Source organism: Equus asinus, chromosome 16 (assembly GCF_041296235.1).
Source record: "Equus asinus isolate D_3611 breed Donkey chromosome 16, EquAss-T2T_v2, whole genome shotgun sequence".
In the NCBI taxonomy this organism is placed as follows: Eukaryota; Metazoa; Chordata; class Mammalia; order Perissodactyla; family Equidae; genus Equus; species Equus asinus.
In genome coordinates, this window is record NC_091805.1 from 42,398,391 (window position 1) to 42,415,903 (window position 17,513).

Below are 17,513 nucleotides of genomic sequence, written 5' to 3' on the forward strand. Positions count from 1 at the left end.
GGAAATGCCCAGTTCCTGGTGATGCTGGGCTCTTTTCCTCTCTGGGACTTCGGAGAGTCTGCACTTCTGGGTTGTGATTCAGATTGATGTGTAAATGGTTGGGGGAGGTGGGGAACCCACTGGCCAGGGCCCGTCACTCTGGGCCTGGTGTCTGCCCCTGCTAGGACCAGGATTTAGGGCTTCTCTGGGTGGGCCTCACTGGGGTGAAGAGCCTTAGCAAAGGGAGATTGAACCTTCCAGCTCTTAAAGGTGGGATTCCAGGTGGGGCCGCTTCCCTTTTCCTCTTCCAGAAGGGGTGACCAGAGCCCCAGCCTGGCCTTGGGGAAACATGAGGTCTAGGCTGAGGGCTGCTCTGGAGTGAGGCTGGGGGCAGGGGCATCTGGAGACCTGGGGGCTGTGTCTTAGGGGTGACATGCCTAGGGTGTGGAGGAGGAGGGGAGGAAGGACAGCTAATGGGAAGCAGGTGGAAGGGCTGCCCACATCCCAGCCAGGGGACAGGCTGGCTGGGATGGCCCAGTCAGTGGGAGAACCTGTCAGCTCACAGATAATCCCAGGGAACAGGCTCCGGGATGCCCATTCATATTCATTATGTGTGAAGTGGGCGGTTGTAAAGTTAGCTTTCTCTTCATTTAGCTGTCACTGGACAGAAAAATATGAGCTGTGGGCAGATGCCCCTGGATGGGAGCCAGTAGCTGGTCTCTGGCCTCCCTGTGCCCTCCCCCTCAGGGCCTCCCTCCTGCACAGGGCTGGCTCCTGGCCTCTGCCCGCCCCTTCCACTCCTGTTGCATTGATCTCTGGCTCGACTTTATTTTCCTCTCTCATCTGTCTCTTCCCACTTCTGCTTCCTTTGCTTGGACTTTCACAGATCCCTTCCTCTTCCCTCTCTCCATTTCTGCCTTTGTAAAAGTTGTGAGAGAGAGGAAGTCATGTTTTTCTTGACCATCGCTCTTCTCTGGCACCAGCACAATGCCTGGCACAGAGTGGGCACTCAATAAATATCTGTAGAACAAACTGATCTCTCTCTGCATCTCTCTGACTTTTGGGGGACAGAAAGTCAAAAACTTTACTGGCTACTCCTTGGGTGAAGAAACTTCCAGTGCAGTGGTCTTATCACTGGAGTTAGAAATGTGGGTTTGAGCCTCAATTCATTATTGACCAGTTAGGTGAGGTTGGTCCTGTTCACTGGAGGGAGCTGGGGCTGCCTCTCCCTACTACCCAGATCTTCCCTTCCTGCTGAACACAGGGCTCGGGCCAGCACCTCAGGGCCAGCGTCAGTATAGGGGAGAGAAATCGCCAGAAGCCACACCCTCCAATGAAGGAAAGAGAAGAGGGAAGACATTCTAGGGGATGCTTGAGCCTTGTCCCAGTGACTGTCTTGGCTGGAAAATCTGATCTGTTGGGGGTTTGCACCCTCCTGGAGAATAAGCATGGCTCTGGTGTCTTTGAGTGCTTGGGCTTCTCTGTGCCTGGAAGAGGAGGTGCAGGGTGGGGGTGGCTGGGCTGCTAGCTGAGGCTGTGCTCCTCTGAGCAATGTGATTGTGTTTACTGGGAGGGAGGGAGGGCCAGGCCTGCTTTTTTCCTGCCTTCCAGGCTGCGGAGATAAGGCAGAAAGTACGGTTGAAGGATAGAATGGGTAATACTCTGAAACCACAAGAAAGAGTCCTGGCTTTTGTCTCTGCCTCACAGCTTAGACATACTCCTGGGATGTCTGGGGGAAGGGAGCTGCCCCACCCCCACTGCCCTGGGGTCCCCACCCTTGGGGAGCTCAGAGCCCTCAGTGGCCTCCCTGGTCTTCCATTCCACCTCCCCTCAGTTGTCAGTTCAGCCAAGAGCTTACCTCAGCTTTCTCACTTCCCTTCCCACCCCAGTTTTCCCTTTCACTTGAACCTAACTCTAGAGCTGGGCTTTGTGCCCTGCCTCCCTGCACTGCCGAAGCCACAGAGACCCTGGGCAGGTGACAGGGCCAGGCATGGTGTGCATCAGCCTTGGGGGCTCTGCTGCAGGCCCACCTTCCCCTAGCCTCCAGGATCCCTGCCAGGCCCTCAGGAGAGCCTGGCTCAGCCTGGACCCCAGGCACAGACCAGCCCTAGAGCAACCAAGTGCCAAACCCTGAGGATACACAGTCACCTGATATAAAAAACTACTGCCACCTTTATTATTATGCTGGGCAGCACATTTTTCACAAAGGGGTCTTTACAAAAGTAGGGGCCGAGCTCTCAGGGGCTCAGAGTCTGGAAATCTGTTTTATTCTTACCAACATCCAGTGATCCCATGAGTAAATTAAGGGAGCTTACGGTTTCTGTGGCATAGCTCTGGCTTGATTCCGTGGAAGAGAATCCAAATATTTGGTGGTTTCTGGTGGAATTTCTGCCCCCTAGGAGGGGGAAGAGGACTCCATAGCGTGTTGGGGGAGGGGTCATAGGGCAGGAGTAAGGCATGGCTGGAGCTGGGGAGTTGGGCGCCTTTTACACTGACCTGGGGCTTCCAGGCCCTTGTCACTGCCAGACACTGGGTGCGCGCCCCCTGGTGACGGGAGGGGGCAGTGAAGCCGGCCCTCGGTGGTCATAAAGACTGGTTTCCCCAAAGTCACAAGGAACTCCTCCTAGTTCGACCTGTGTCGTCCTCGACCCATTTTCCTGGGTTCCCTGAAGGAGGAGCCAATTAAGCTGTTTCAGCTGGAGGAATGGCACTTAAACTTGGACGAAGTCTGACGGAAGCAGGACAGCGTCTTCCTCCTTCCAGCCCAGAGTCTGGGTGAGGGCTGAGAGTTGGGTAGGTAGAGGCCTAACTGCTTTGAAGCCCCCTTTCTCCTGGGCAGCCCCACCTTATCCCCACAAAGAAAAGACTCTGTAGCTTGTTCCTTGTGGGAGCCTGAGGGCCCCAGCCACTCTGCCCGGGCCTCCAGCCATCTGCGGCTTGGAGGCAGGGTGTTCTCTCTGGTGTCCCGACTCGGGTAGGGGGAGCAGTTGGGGATGGAAGAGGGGGTGGGCAGCTCAGTCTGCCTGTCCACGCAGCCAGTCACGTGGTCCAGTTCAGCAGGCTGGGCGGCTCCTTGGGCTTCACCCTGAGCGAGACGAGGCTTGGAGACTTATAGTCGCCATCAGAGGCGGGTTCAAAGCTGTGGCCCCCCAAGGGAGGAGAAAAGCCGTGGATGGAGTAGATGCCAGGGTGGGCTCCAGGGGAGGCCGGCACCCCCATGAAGCCGGCCACATTCCCATGAGAGTGGGAGTATGGAGACATGCACGGGGAGGGGATGCCCTCTGGAGATGCGAGGCAGGGGCCTCCGGGGCTCCCAGACCCTGGGCTGGGCCACAAGCAGTTCTGCAGCTGAAAAGAGAAAAGAAGGCTCATGAGTGAGTAGCCCCAGGGGCTGCCTCCTTTACCCTAGGGGCTCTCTTTGCCCTTAGGGCTCCAAAACTTTCTGAGAAACCTCCACTTGGCCCAGGTCTAGAATCTGTTCCCTCCTACTCCTAAAGTGGCATCTCAGGAGGCCCCTGCCGCTGCTTCTCAAAATGAGATTTTCTTCAGTGATTCCCCTGTGCCAGCAACTCTGCATGCATCCTTCATGAGACAGGTAGGAGCTCATTTTACAGAGGAAGTAGTTTGCCCATGGTCACAGAGAGCCCCAAAGCTGCTCCAGGCCTCCCACGGCCAGAACTCATACTCTTGCTGGCTACTCCATGGAACACGGCCAGGCCCTGACACTCGAGGCAGGGCGGGGTCTCACCTGGGGGTGGCTGTCTGTTCGGGGCAGCATAGAGATGTCATAGGCAGATGTGAAGGGGTTCCGCCCCTCCTGGATCTTCCCATAACGCTCACGTTTCCGCCACTTGGCTCTGCGGTTCTGGAACCAGACCTGGGGGTAGGTTGGGGGAGTTTGAGGGGGTGATAAGGTAGCCCTGAGGAGAGGAGCCTGCTGGGAGAGAGCTGATGGTTGTATCCTCCTGTGGGGTGGGGAGCTGGCTCCAGGCTGGAGGATCTTGAGCTGTAGGAGTTTGTAAATCCACATCCTTCTCAGGGCCAGGGGAGCTTGGGATGGGGCCAAGAGAGGCCCGAGCCTAGAGCCGTTTAATGGCGCCACACTCTGCCCCGCCCCGGCCTCACCCCCGAGGCTGAGTCACTCTAGTTCCCCAGCCTGGCAAGGGTGTCGTTGCCCCAGAGGCCCTGGGCACTTCCTAGCTGTACCAGAGCACGTGTGTTGGGTTTCTTGCCCCCTGCTTCGTCTCCTTTTCCAATCTACCCACCTCATGGCATCTGAGGAATCGTAAAGATATTTCTGTTCAGGTCCTGGTCCTGCTTAAACCCTCTGTGGCTCCCTGGAGACCTCAAGCCCAGAGCCCAGCTCCTTAACAAGGCACCTTGGAGCTGACCCCACCCCTCTCCGCAGCCTCATCTCCTGCCAGGCAACACCACTCTATCTTCCTAGCTGCCTCCTATCCCAGCTTGCCTTTGAAACACTCTGCTGTCTGCTCCTTGCTGCCTTTGCTCAGGTACTCCCTGCCTGCGCTACCTGTCACCCCACAGGTCTATCTGAGCTGGGCACCCTCCACTAGGCTTTTGTGATACCCGGCATCTCTCTCATTGTACTTGCCATGTCCCATTACCATGATCTGTTTTGGAATCAGTCTCTCCCATTCATGTGTGAGCTCTTGGCAGGCAGGGGTAGCAAATCTGTGTTCTTTGTACCTATCTGTGATAATCTGTCGTTTTGTATATGCCCTACGACTGTTAGGTGTATGTGTATTGGTGTATGCATTTTGTATTTCGATCATTTAATAAATGTGTCAGGCTCTGGGCTAGATGTTGGCAATATCAAAACCAAGCCAAATTGGGGGCCAGCCCCATGGCCGAGTGGTTGGGTTCACGCGCTCTGCTTTGGCAGCCCAGGGTTTCGCTGGTTCGGGTCCTGGGCACGGACCTAGCACCGCTGATCAAGCCATGCTGAGGTGGCGTCCCACATGGCACAACTAGAAGGACCCACAACTAAAATATACAACCATGTACTGGGGGGATTTGGGGAGAAGAAGGAAAAAAAAAAACACCCAAACCATCCACCTGCTTTCCAGGCATCTAGCTGGGAGCCACAACAGAAAAAGCTGTGTGTATAGTGTGTGAGTAACCCCACCCCAGCCTCTCACACTCCCCCACTCCTCCATGGTCATTCCCACCCATGCAGGCAGGCAAGAAGTTGGGCATACCCCTACTCCCCTAACCCCTAGTTGCAGAGATCCCAGAGCAGGCCTGGGTCATGGTCAGGGAATGACTACCCCACCTGCCCAGCTGCCTGGCCTTCCTTTCTCTACTTTCCCTCCTCTGCAGGCAGATGAAGGAGCTGGGAGCCTGTGAAGATGATCACTTTACTGGGAATGCTTCCCTGTCACCACCGTTCTCCCTCAGAGTCCCCACCAGCGCTCTGGACCTGCCCTCTGCATTGTCCCGTGTGTGGTCTTATTATTCCTCTCCATGGGGTGGGGCTTATGGGTGGGTGTCATGCTCCTGTCACAGAAAAATCCCTATTCTAGGACTTCAATCACTGGAGAAGCTTCTGGACTAGGTGTGGGGGCCTTGTGGCTACCCCTGTACCCTTCCAGGGGAGAGAAGGCCTAGGAGAGGAGTGGGGGAAGTGTACTCCACTTCCCCAAAGCAGTTTCCATAGGGGCAGCTATTCAGATCCCACCCGAGAGGCATCTGGAGACTCCATGTTCTAGACTTATGTAATCTGGGGTTCTCCTCAATGCTGGGCTCTCACTCTGATGGCCCCAGGCCCTGGGGAGCCCTGGGGGACAGTCCTGAAAGTCTGTTTTGGGTGCCACTGGGGAGGAACATGGAAGCAGGAGGACCCAGCAGTGAAGGGGGAACAGCCCAAGCCCCTCTGGTCCTGTTTTGAATCCAGCTGTAGGGCATTCTCTGCGAGACAGCAGCTGACCTCTTGACAGACTAGCCTGCCAGGCCCCATATTCTGCCAGAGCCGGCCCCTACCCCCGTGCCTTCAAACAGAGTCTGGAGAGGCCCATGCAGTGATAAGTGTGAGCTGTGTGGTGGGAGACGGAATCTCCTTGCCTTTCCCAAGAAGCCCAAACCCAACTCCTCTCCCAGGGCCTCCTGCTTGGCATCAGGGAGCCTGCCATTTATCAAGCCGGTTCAAAGCAAGGCAACACTGACCATCTTTCTCTTGGGCCAGACTCTTCCTGAAGCCTCCTTTCCCATCCCCACCCCTGTTTGCCACCTTCATGCTCTTCCCTATTTCTGACATGCCTTGGACATGGACTTCCCTCCCCTTCTCCCTTTCCCCTGTTCCCAGCATCCCTTCATCCCCTGAGCCCAGCCCCACAGTCTGGGCTCTATCCTATGTGAAGCTGGTCTCAGCCCTATCCAGGAAGCCCAGGGGCCTGACCTCTGTTGGGGAGTTTGTTGGGTGGGGAGGGGCTCCGGGCCAGGCTCTCCCAGCCAGGGCCTGGGGGATGGCAGGACTGAAGGCTGCTGGCTCAGGATGGCTTTGAGCATCACTGAGCCTGAGAACCCCCAGTGGGGACCCTCCCATTCTGGGCAGCCACCTTGGGAGCCGCTCTGATATGTGTTCAGCATTTCACTGCTTCCAAAATGCTGTCACACATTTGATCCTCAAAGATACTCCTTAGTAGGTAGTACTATCATTCTCTTTTCCTGAATTGGGGAATGGAGACTGAGATTCAATGGCATGCCCCAAATCACCTGGCCAGCTAGTAGGTAGCAGAGCTAGGACACCCACACAGGTCTTTTAACTCCAAGAGACCATCACCCCCACACCCATGCATAAGCCTCAACTTGGGCTGCAAGCCTGTGGCTGCAGCAGAGCTGGGCATAGAGGAGAGCCCAGGGGGCAGGCTGGGGGCAGGCACCTGGGAAAGGAAGCTCTGTGTGGTGCTAGCACCCACCTCTCCCAGCCCTTCCACGGCCTGGCTCATGGTTAAGGCAGCCAAAGAGCCCCACACCCGAGGTATCCTCACCTGTACCCGGGCCTCGGTTAGGTCGGTGCGCAGAGCCAGCTGCTCCCGGGCATACACATCAGGGTAGTGGGTTTTCTGGAAGACTTTCTCCAGCTCCTCCAGCTGGAATGTGCTGAAGGTGGTGCGGTTACGGCGCTTCTTGCTCTTGTTCTTGGCCAACTCCATGGAGTCTGGGAGTCCCGGGGACAGGGGAACACGCAGGCTGGCCAGGCAGGGGCCTGGGGAGCCTTGCAAGTTAGAGGGCCCGTCTCTGGGGCCCCCTCGGCAGTCCAAGGGCAGCTGGGGGAAGCTGGCAGCTTTGGAGGCCTTCTCCTCAGCTGCAATGGAAAACACAAAAAGGAGGATGGAAACCGAACCAAGGGGTTTTGTGGGTGGAATGGAGGGAGGGGGAAGAACGTTGACGCTTCAGTCCCCGCCTCCCCCTTCCTTTTTCCTCCCTTCTTCCCCAGCAGCCACCCTCCATGAGAGCCTGGTATTGGGAGGCCTGCTGAGCCTCCAGCAGGGGAGGGGGCCCTGGGGAACCATGTGCTCTGTGGTCTGGGCTGATGTGCTGGGGCCGGAGTGGGGTTCATCTCAGGGAAGTAGTCTGTGGTGGCGCGTCCCAAAGGGTGTGGAGGTGCCAGAATTGGAGCTGTGGTAGGGCCTAGTGCAGAGGCGGGAGGAGGGGGTGAGGATGGGGCGGTTGACATGTCCCCGCCCCTGCCAGGAAGTGCCTCCTTGTCTGTGATTCTGCAGGCCTTGGTTCCCATGTCCTTGTGCCCATGCCTCTGCTCCTAGGACCAGGCAGGCAACCGACAGGGATGCTCAGCCCACCTTTGGCTGGGCTGGCTGTGCCTCATTCTCTGAACCCCAAGTCTCAGGCCAATGTCAAATCCCCCAGCCCTGGGCTATGAAGGGCAAGACGGGACAAAAAAGTTTCAAGAAGGATTGTCTCATTCCTCGAAAAACTGTGATGTCTGGGCAAGGGCTTCAGCTGCAGCATTCGAGAGGCAGGAGATAGGCCATGCTTGCAGAAGGAGAGTTGGGGGACCAGTATCCAAATAGAGCATAGCCCCTAACACATCCTTCTCATCCTTGTCTGCCCCTCCCTCCTCAGGAGTTTCTGATGGCTCCCCCATTGCCTGTGATTGCAGACTGGGAACAGTTCCAAGCAGCCCCACTCTGCTGTACTAAGCCTCACTCAGGAAGCTTAGTGGAGCCCAGCCATGACCCATCGACCGGGGCATGGGGAAAAATAGGTCATCCTGATGGACCCTGCCCTCTTGCTCTGGTGAGGACCTCCAGTGGCATTGCCATGAAATCTCTCTTCAGCAGTCCACTGGGATGGCAGGAGCAACACCACAAAGACGCCCCACTGACTCACACAACCCCTTCCCTGGCCCAGCCCATCCCCTGCAGGGGCCTGGCCCCCAGGAGGCCCAGCAAGCTGGCACCAAGAGGCAGTTTCTTGCCCAGAACTCGGTGATGGGATCACAGCTGTCAGAAGAGGATGGGACCAGAAAAGTGGCTTCTGGGGTTCTGGGTCTGAAGAGTCCCTGTCTGCATTGTGGAGGACAAGTTGGGTAAAGTTCCCTTCAGCTGGAAGGCGGTCAGTGACCTCCCAGGACCACCCAGGCTGTGAAACAAGCTCCACGTTGTGAGTGTGCCCTGGAGGCCTGAGAGAGCAGGGAGGGCTTGCCCTCGGGGCTTGCACAGCGACAGCCCAGGCACCAGGTCAGCTTCTCAACTCAGGTGCAACCTGGGGAGTAAATGCTCCAGTACCTGACTTCCATTCTTGGCCAAAATATTTTGTTTTAGGGGTAGTTCCATTTGATAGGACCTTAGGAAGGAGGACTTGTGGAAGTTGAACCAAATAATTGAAAATGGTCAGGGGGACCAGGGAGACTGGAAGGGGATACCCTACACATAGCAGGCCTGAGAGGGAGGGGTCTTGGTGTATTGAGTTCAGAGGGAGCCTCTGCTGGACTCCAGGCAGAAAAGGGTGAGAGTAGCTCAGGTATGGGGGTCAGGGGAGCACTGACATCACTGCAGAGGACTCCCCACAGCTCTGGGGCTTGCTCATCTGCCCCTCGGACCCTCACTGTCTGTCTCAATAGGATCTGCCCAGAGGAAGTGACCAGATCTGGAGCTCTAGGACTTGCCTTCTTGACCTTAAGCCACCCAGCTACCAGGGTAAGGGGTAAAAATGCAACAGGGCTTATCAGAATAGCTACCCAAAAGAGGGCCAAGCCTGCTGGCCTCTGCTGGCCTCCCATGCCCACCCATTCTACAGTCGTGTCAGGGGACCAGAGAACTCCGCTCCTCATCGTCATTACCCTGAAACCCCCTCCATCTGCTTGGAGGACTCCAGGGAGAGAGTGGCCTTCTCCCTCTTTGGGGGACAGGGGCATGACTCATAGAATACCAAGCAGCCTCCTGAGGAGCAAGACCCAGAAAAGAGATGGAGATAAATGGGGGGCAGCGATCAGGGAAAGGCAGAGCAGGAACCAACACCAGCAGTTGGCATCTCAGCCTGTAAGGGGAAGGAAGTGCTATAAGGAGGGGGGCACGTCCAAGGTGTGTACAGGCTGTGTGTAGGAGTCACTCGCACCCGGCGGGGACTCTGGGTGGTTAAGGGGGATTGCTCATGTTGGAGATCGGTAGCCTGGGGCTCAGCCACCCGGTGTCCAGGGCCTGCACACCTGCAGAACCAGAGCAGCAGTCTGTCGGGCCTGAAAGACAGGAGCCAGGACAAGGACCTCTGAGGCGGCACGGGAGTGCTGTCGCTGATGCTAACTAGGCTCTCCTGCCCTCGGCACTCCCCGACTCCGGGGGCGGTCAGAGCCCCTACTAGCGGCGGCTTCGAAGCCACTGCAGCCCGGGAGCAGAACCGCTCGCCGCCTACAGGAGCCCCACTGCCCCCACGGATGGCGTCCATAGGGACCGCAGGACCAACCACCCGCCTCTCAGCTTTCGTGGCAGCCTTGCTCCGCGCGGCGCGTGTCCCAAACGACCCGCAGAGCTCGCTGAGGCCTGGGCTCCCGAAGCTCTCGCTGAAGATCTAAAGCCGGTGTGGACATAAACGTCGTATGCAGGACCCCAGGGGGGCCTTGGTGCTCTCCCGAGAGGATTCCCGCCTTGGCCCAGAGACCTCAACCTGGGGCGATTACTTGGAACTCTCCTCGAGACCCGTGGTCGGTCGGTGAGCGCGGCGCTTATGGTTATCCGGCTCAGGGCGTCAGCGGCGGCGGGAGCATTCCGAAGTCAGGAAGCCAAGCTAGGGGACAGACGGCGCGGCCCGCGCCAGAGCAGGAAGGACCGGCGAGGCGTTTCTGCGGCTCTCAGAGCAGGCACGCGCAGAGGGCGCGAGGGTGGCTGGCATCGCCAGGACGCGGCCGGGGCCCAGAGCAGGGCTGGGCGCTCTCCGCAAAGGGCGGGAGCGGAGCGCGATGCGTCGGGCTCTCGAGCGCGCATCTTCCCGGCCCCGGCGAAGATCGCGCCGCAAATGGGGCGCAGCCGCGCGCTCACTCGTCTGAACTCGGAACGCTCCGAACCCGTTATTTTAAAAGCCGGGAAATAAGGAGGGTTCGCTCTTTGCCCGCCACTTCCCACCACTTAGACTGCGCGGCCCGAGCCCCCGGGGCTGTCCTTCCGCAGCAGCCGGGCTCCGCCGCGCCGAGGCCGCTCCGGCGCAGCTCCTACCCGTCGAGCTCCGGACGGGGCACCGGGGCGGCCAGCGGCAGCCGGGGTCTCTACCCGGGCTCCGCTCGCACCCGCTGCGCCTCCTTTCGTTTGGCCTGTCCTCCGCTCAACTTGACTCGTTAATTTTCTTTTCCCACTTGCTCTCATTTTGCTATTTTCTGCTCTTTTAGGACGTCCTTTTTTTCTTTCGTTTTGTCTGCTTCTACTCCCTTTGTCCTCTCTTCTTCATTTACCCGCTTCCGCTCGCCGTTCGTTCTTCATTTATTTCTTTACGTTCTGCCCAGCTCGCCGACTGCCGTTTGCCTCTCGTTCCCGCCTTTCTCCTGCGTTGTTTTGCCCAAATTCATTTTCGCTCTTTTTGGTTGTTGTTTACGCTCTTTGCTTTTCTTTCCACGCATTTCGTTGTTGACACCCTCGCCGTCGCTGGGTTCCTCCCCGCCGCTCGTTCTGCTCCAGCGCTCTCCGCAGTTCGCTCGGCGCCGGGCCGGTCCTGGCGCCCCCGCGGTCCGTGAGGGATCCGGTGCGCGCAGCAGGGACGCAAGCCCGCGGGTGGGTCCTGCCCGACGCGGCGCGCCGAGCCAGGCCGGGTACCTGTCCCCGGCGGTGCTCACGGCGCTGCGCGGCCGCCGCCGTCTGGCTGGGATCAGAGGAGCCAGGCCAACTGCTTCTCATTAAGTCCTAACTGTGGTTTTTATCAGGAAAGCCTCTTTCAAAGGGCACAGACACGCAGCTCCGCGGACTCGCTCATTTCCTCCGCTGACCCCCACACACCTCCCCGCCCTCCCCTACACATTCCCACCGCCCGGGCTGGGCCAAGGCCAGAACTGCCTGGCCACTCTGTGGAGGCCCGCAAGGCGCCAGTGGGGAGGAGGCGGGGTGGGGCCCTGTCGCAGGATCCAGCTCTGGACCTAAGCTGCGGGATGTGGCAGCGCAGATGCGGCAGGCGCGGGCGCCGAGACACAGGTCAGCCGGTGCAGAGGGCGGCAGTGGGGCTGCGGACCCGCCTGCCAGGCCCCGGCGTTCGGGCGAGTTCTCGGGAGACGGTGCGGTCCAACGGGCCTGAGCGCACAGGGCACTGGCCCAGGAGCCCGAGGCGCCCAGGGGTTAGGCCCGCCCGGGCTGCTCCCGACGGCCCAGCGGTGACGATCCAGTGCGAGGAAGTCAAGACTGCAAGAAGGGCGGCCATACCGTGCATAACGACGGGGAGGCCAGGTTAGTCTGAGAAATAAGAACACAGTTAGTCCGTATTGAGAATGGCCCGGCGCTGCCGGACCAGCCGCGGCCACTCAGCCGACGCCTAGCGCGCAGCGAGCGCCCTTCCCGCGGGGGCTGGGCCTGGGGAGGAGAGGCCGGCGGAGGACAGGCCGCAGCCCTCGGGGGAGCCCCGCTTGGCCACTCTGGGTCGGGACCCAGCCTCAGGGTCCCAAACGGGCGCCAGACACAAAAGCCCCGCTTCTTTCCGGGCATCGGGGCCAAGGGCTCAGCGTGGCGCCCGGGCCCTGGGCCCGGTCCAGGCTTCTGGGTCGGTGGCAGTTCCAGCCCAACTCTGGCCAAGCATGATCTCTCCTTCCTGGCTCCGGCCGCCTCTCTCGACCTCCTGCCTCCCATTCCCGCTGCTGGAGGCACGCGTGGCTCTGCCTCCCGCACCGCGCTGGCTTTTGCCTGGCCTGGACCAACGCCGGTCCGGCTTCTGAGGGAGCCACGGCGAGGGGCGCAAGGGTCAAAAAGTTGAGAAACAGGCGAGCAGGAGAGGGAAGCGGGGAGGCCCAGGTGGGCCCAAGGAGGGAAAGGGAGCGGGTCGGGGCTGCGCGCTACGCCCCGCGCCCTGCGTTACCTTCCGCGGGGCCCTCGTAGAAGTGGCCGCCGTTGAGCGCCGGGCCGGGTCCGAGGTCCTGCAGGTACTTGGCGGGCGGCTTGGCCGGCTCTGGGAGGTAGGGCTCCAGGGGCCCGCAGGCCGGAAAGCGGATCAGCCGTGGGCCGCGGGGCGGCGCGGGGTGCAGGTGAGGCGCGGTGGCGGGGGTCCCCTGGGAGCCCGGAGGCTCGTCCCCCGCGGCCTCGTAGCGGCCCGACGCGGGCCCCACGCCGAAAGGCGCGCAGCGCTCGGGGTCCATGCCGGCTCGGGGCGCACAGGCCGCCGGGGCTTCGGGGCTCGCGCTGCCCGCGCGGCCTGTGAGCGCCCGCCAAAGGGGAGGGACCTGGGCTCGGGGGCGCGGAGCCCCCGGGAGTGGCGCGCGCCGCGGGGGGCGGGGGAGAGGGGAGGGGGCCGCGCCTCTGACTTAATGCTGGAACCATCCACGTCACGTGCGGCCCCGCGCGGGTTAACCCCTCCGAGCCCGGGAGCCCCCTGATTCACCCCAGCCCCCATATCCGACGCAGTTCCTGGAGACGGAGAGGGAACCACCGCCTCTCGAGGGCAGAGTCCCTTTTGTCTGCCCATCTCGGTGAGTCCCTTGCTCAGAGCAGCACCCTTGGTCCTGATATCCACCCTAGAGACTCTGGCCCCTGGAGGGGTGAGAGAGTTGCGGGTGCAGCCGCCTCCTCCATCCCCAACAAGCGCTTTGGGCCTGGCCTCCGGTCATCAGCCTGGGATAAGTCTGGGGGCAGGTCGGGGCGGGCCTGGATCACCTAATTCTTTGCTGGGAGTTAGCTGGAGTTAGGGAGTTAGTTTGCTGGGAGAAACGTTGCATCCAGCAAAAACACCTCCCTTAAAGATCTCTTGTCTCTCGCAGGGAGAGGAGTCACTGGGAGTATTGTGTGGAGATAGCTGGGATTTGGAAATGGGGGCTGGGGAGCTTGGGCCTATCGTTAATTAGTTGTGGTTCCTGGAACCAGCAACCAGTGTCCTCATCTGACTGTGGAGGCTGGACCACGTCAATCCGCAGAGCCTTTCTATACATTCCTGGTGGGTTGCAGAAGCAGAGGCAGGGTGGGAGCAGACAGGGCAGCTCAGGTCTGAACAGAGTCCAGCAGAGGCTGCCTTGGGAGCAGGTGGAGGATACTAGAGGGCTGTGCATTTGAACAGCAGGCCTGGAGCGAATGCCTTTCAGTGGCCAAATGACAGGGAAGTGCCTGAGGACCCAGTGGAGAGAGGCTGTCTTCAGCTCAGACCTCAGAGCTCTGGCCCCAGGCCTGCCATTTTGCAGGGAGGTAAGGGTAGGACTACATCTCCTATGGGTTAGGTCTCCCCAGCCTAAAGGAAGCATAGGACTAGTGCAGTAGCTTAGAATTTCTGAAAAGGGAAACAACCCCCACCTTACCTAAGGTTTGCGAAGAACTACCTGAGGGCCCTAGGCCCTCTTCTGTGGATTGAGGAGTCCCTGCGTCTGGGTTTTGCTGTTTTTATTTTCAATGCTTCCAGAGACTAGTGAGAATGTGGGCAGTCAAACATACTTTACTTGAATTCTCAATTTTTAAAGGAATCCAAGAAGCCTGGTGCGAACACCTCCCTCTTCCGCTGGGGGCTTAGAAGGGGTTTCTTGGCTGTCCTCAGCCCGAGTTGGGCTGTAAATCAAGGCCAAACAGGAACCAGAAGCCTTGCATCTCACAAGTAGTCATTAAGCCATTATTAAACATACCGTCACTTCTCTGAAGCCTTATTGGTTTAAACACCACATTGGAGGCATTATGGCCATTAGGGCCCCTAATCACAGACTGCAGACGGGGCAGCGAGATGGAGCACCTGGGGCTGGTATTTCCAGCCCAGAGGGAGGCTCAGCTCAGAGTTAAGCTTCCTCTCTGGCCTCACTAGAGGGATCCATTCTCTAGGATCCAGTGGATCCCAGCTCAGGGCAACTTGCGTTGATCACTTTTGCCCAGGACTAAGGTTTTTCAATAGGTATTGGGATAGGGCTATGGATATGATTGACCTTTTAGGAGGATGTTAGTGTCAATTCAGGACACTTCTATTCAACAAAGTAATCAAGCCACTTACTGTGGAAGATGCCAGTATGACACAGGAAGAACGTCACCAACCTTTTAGACAAGACAGCCTGGGGTTTTGCCTCAGGTGATAACCTTTCTGAGTCTCAGTTTCCTCACATAAAAATGGTTCCCCACATGGACAAAGGATATTTGAGAAGCACTTATGTTTTAATGGATGTGATGAACATTGTTAATTTAAGAGAGAATTATCATTTCGATATCCAGAAACAGCAGCCCAAATGTCTGGGTTACATCACTGAATTGGTGCAAAGTTCCTGACTCCAGACTGAGTGGGCCAGAGGCTGAGGCTGAGCAGAGAGACCTAGGCACCCACACCCCTTCCCAAGCCCAGGAGTTCCTCCTGCCATTGGCCCACCCTCTGAACAGAACCAATTTCCATGCTGAGCTGGTGTTGCCAGTTGAACTGAGGCGAGGACAGAGTGGTCCGCTCTGCTGCCTTCCTGATCACCAAGTGGCAATTTATTTGAGATTCACCGCACCCAGCTGCGGCGGCGGGGACAGTAAGTGGAAGGTGGTTTCTGCTAAGTTGAGGCCAGATGAAACAGAGCATCTAACACCTGAGAGGTTTTACGACCCACCGACGCAGCCAGATGTGGGGCAGAGTTTTAAGAGAATTGTGAGTTCGCCATTCATGCTGTTTAATAACGAGTTGAATCGCAATAGCATTTCACGAGTCACCGATATATTGTCCATAGACTAAGTGAGATGAGCTGACAGGATGATCCTGATAATTCTAGGTCCTATCATGAAAAAAATTAAAATAAAAAAATCTCTCCACCTGCTAAGAAAAACTACTTTTAAAATGGAAATAATATTTATTAGCTGTTTCAATGCAACTTTTGCACTGGCTAATTGTTTAATTCATTCATTTAAGACGAGGACCTACTATGTGACAGGCATTTGCTGGTGCTGGGATACAGCAGAAAGCACGACAGATGTGACCCCTGCCTTCATGGAGCGTACACTTTGCTGGGGTTGAAATGTCTCCTCCACAATGACAGAATCTTCATTCAGCTGTGAATTAGCACGGAACCTGATCTCGAGGGTGGAGTTCCTGGCTTCCAGCCTCAGCCCGCCCAGTAAGGTCAGTTCTTGAAACATAAGTAACCAACCACCCCTTTCCTTTCATTTTTGACTTCCCTCAGCCTGTACCACATGGAGGTAAATGCTCTGCATTGCTCCCAGTGGACATCCCAAAGGGGTCAGAACAACGGGAAAGATGTAACCTCAGATCTGACATTTGTTTGACATTTACAAAACTTCCTCCCAGACAGGAAAAACTCACTCACTTTTTTTTTCTTCGAAGGGAAGACAGTCAGTATTACTCTTGACCTGTTTAGACTCTGAAATCCTAAATTGATCCCTATGAAAATTCTGGGTTTGGGAGCCCAAGTAGATTGTTTCTCATTAGTGACATTCTTCCTGGAAGGTCAGGCTAAGGAATGGTAAATAAACCTTCAGATCCGGTGTTTCCTCCTCACCCATGATATTTAAAAGAAAGAAAGAAGAGGGGGAAAGAATCCGTTGTGCTATGGATACCCAGCTTCCCTGGCTATGATTCTGACAATCCAGGCTGAAGTCTGTGCTTTGGGGTGAAATTTCTAAGATGTTAGGGAGCTGTTTTTTCTCTTCCATGGATTTGATGTCTCGTTGAGGGAGCCACTTAACCTGTCTGTTCCTCAATTTCTCCCCTGGAACATTGAGAAGAATGATTCTGTAGTTCAGTTTTATTGAAATGAACAAGACAGTGTTTATACAGATGTTTCTTGAGCCTGACTCCACCCTGACCCTATATTTCTCCGCTCATTCTCTCTGCCCACCTCCGTGGGGTTGGGTTGGAACAGGGGCAGGGGCCAGAGAGGCAGAGCTATGTCTGGGATGTGGCAGTGTCCTGAGGGCCTGGTTTGCCCTGGTGTCGGCCTTACTGCCTTTGTGTGAAGGTAAATGGGTTCTGTGCAAGTGCCAGCAAGGACCAGGAGAAATCATTTGGTGGGGGAATTTTTGATGAACTCATTCTTGGTGTGAACCAGAAGAGGGCAGGTCTAGACTTCATAGTTTTAACACTTTGATCAATTAATCATGTGTATTTGTTTATTCATCAAGCATCTATTGAATGCCTGCCATGTGCCAGCCAGCAGGGCTGCACAGTGAAGACAGAGTCAGAGACACAGACCACTTACTCTGAGGGCTTTTCCAGACTAGCACGAGAGACACAGAACAACAGGTACTTACATCACAGGGTGTGTTGTGCTGAGGTAGGAGAGCACAGAGGACCGTGGGGGCTGAGGCGGGACCTGTGCAGGCCTTGGGCTGGGACGGCTGGTCATGGAATGGATCTAGGTTGGATCCTGAAAGTTGAGTCGGGGTTAACCAGCGGCAGGTTTGTGGAGGGACAGGGAGAGAGGGCATTCCAGAGAGAACAGCCCAGAAGAGAGAAGGAAGAAGCCAAGTTTGGGGAACTTGAAGTTATTGAATATCACTGGGGCCAGGGCAGGAAGAGAGTTTCGGTTGGGATGGGAGGAAGAGAGACTAAGGTGGAAGAGTCCACAGGAACCAAGAGAAACCCCAGGGGGAGGGCAGGGTGGCTCCATGGACTTCTGTCCACAGTGTGTGCCAAGCCCGGCTTTGAGCCCTGGATGCACTAGTGGGAGATACGGAGGAGGAGGCCAGAGCCTGGATGTCCCCTACTCTAAGGGGGATCCCAGGACCCACACTCAGAGGGCAGACGTTAAGAAAACGTGAAAATAACAACAAGCACGTTTGTTGGCCGGGAGCTGTGAGGTGAGAGTTGAGTAGGGGGGCAGAAGAGATGTGCCTGGTGAGCAGTGGGGTAGTCTGTGAGGAGGGTCAGAGGGCCAGGGGGTAATCGGCGGGGCCTTTTGTACAGAGCTTGGGCTCTTCCCA

General features: G+C 57.3%; 1 protein-coding gene across 1 annotated transcript; it reads right to left on the bottom strand.

Moving 5' to 3' along the window:
• Positions 1-2,134: 2,134 nt before the first annotated feature.
• ALX3 (ALX homeobox 3) lies at positions 2,135-12,882 on the bottom strand. The gene is made up of 4 exons (XM_014835188.3): positions 12,502-12,882; positions 6,987-7,303; positions 3,728-3,856; positions 2,135-3,327 (listed from the first exon to the last, which is right to left on the bottom strand). The coding sequence occupies exons 1-4, from the start codon at positions 12,776-12,778 to the stop codon at positions 3,019-3,021; spliced, it is 1,032 nt and encodes a 343-aa protein (XP_014690674.1). The 5' UTR covers positions 12,779-12,882; the 3' UTR covers positions 2,135-3,018.
• Between the last annotated feature and the right edge of the window lie 4,631 nt (positions 12,883-17,513).

Excerpts from the sequence above, each read along its gene's own strand:
- ALX3 (XM_014835188.3), bottom strand. The coding sequence starts at position 12,778 with ATGGACCCCGAGCGCTGCGCGCCTTTCGGCGTGGGGCCCGCGTCGGGC. Across the intron at positions 7,304-12,501 it reads CTACGAGGGCCCCGCGGAAG|CTGAGGAGAAGGCCTCCAAA; the intron begins GTAACGCAGGGC and ends TTTCCATTGCAG. Across the intron at positions 3,328-3,727 it reads GAACAGACAGCCACCCCCAG|CTGCAGAACTGCTTGTGGCC; the intron begins GTGAGACCCCGC and ends TTCTCTTTTCAG.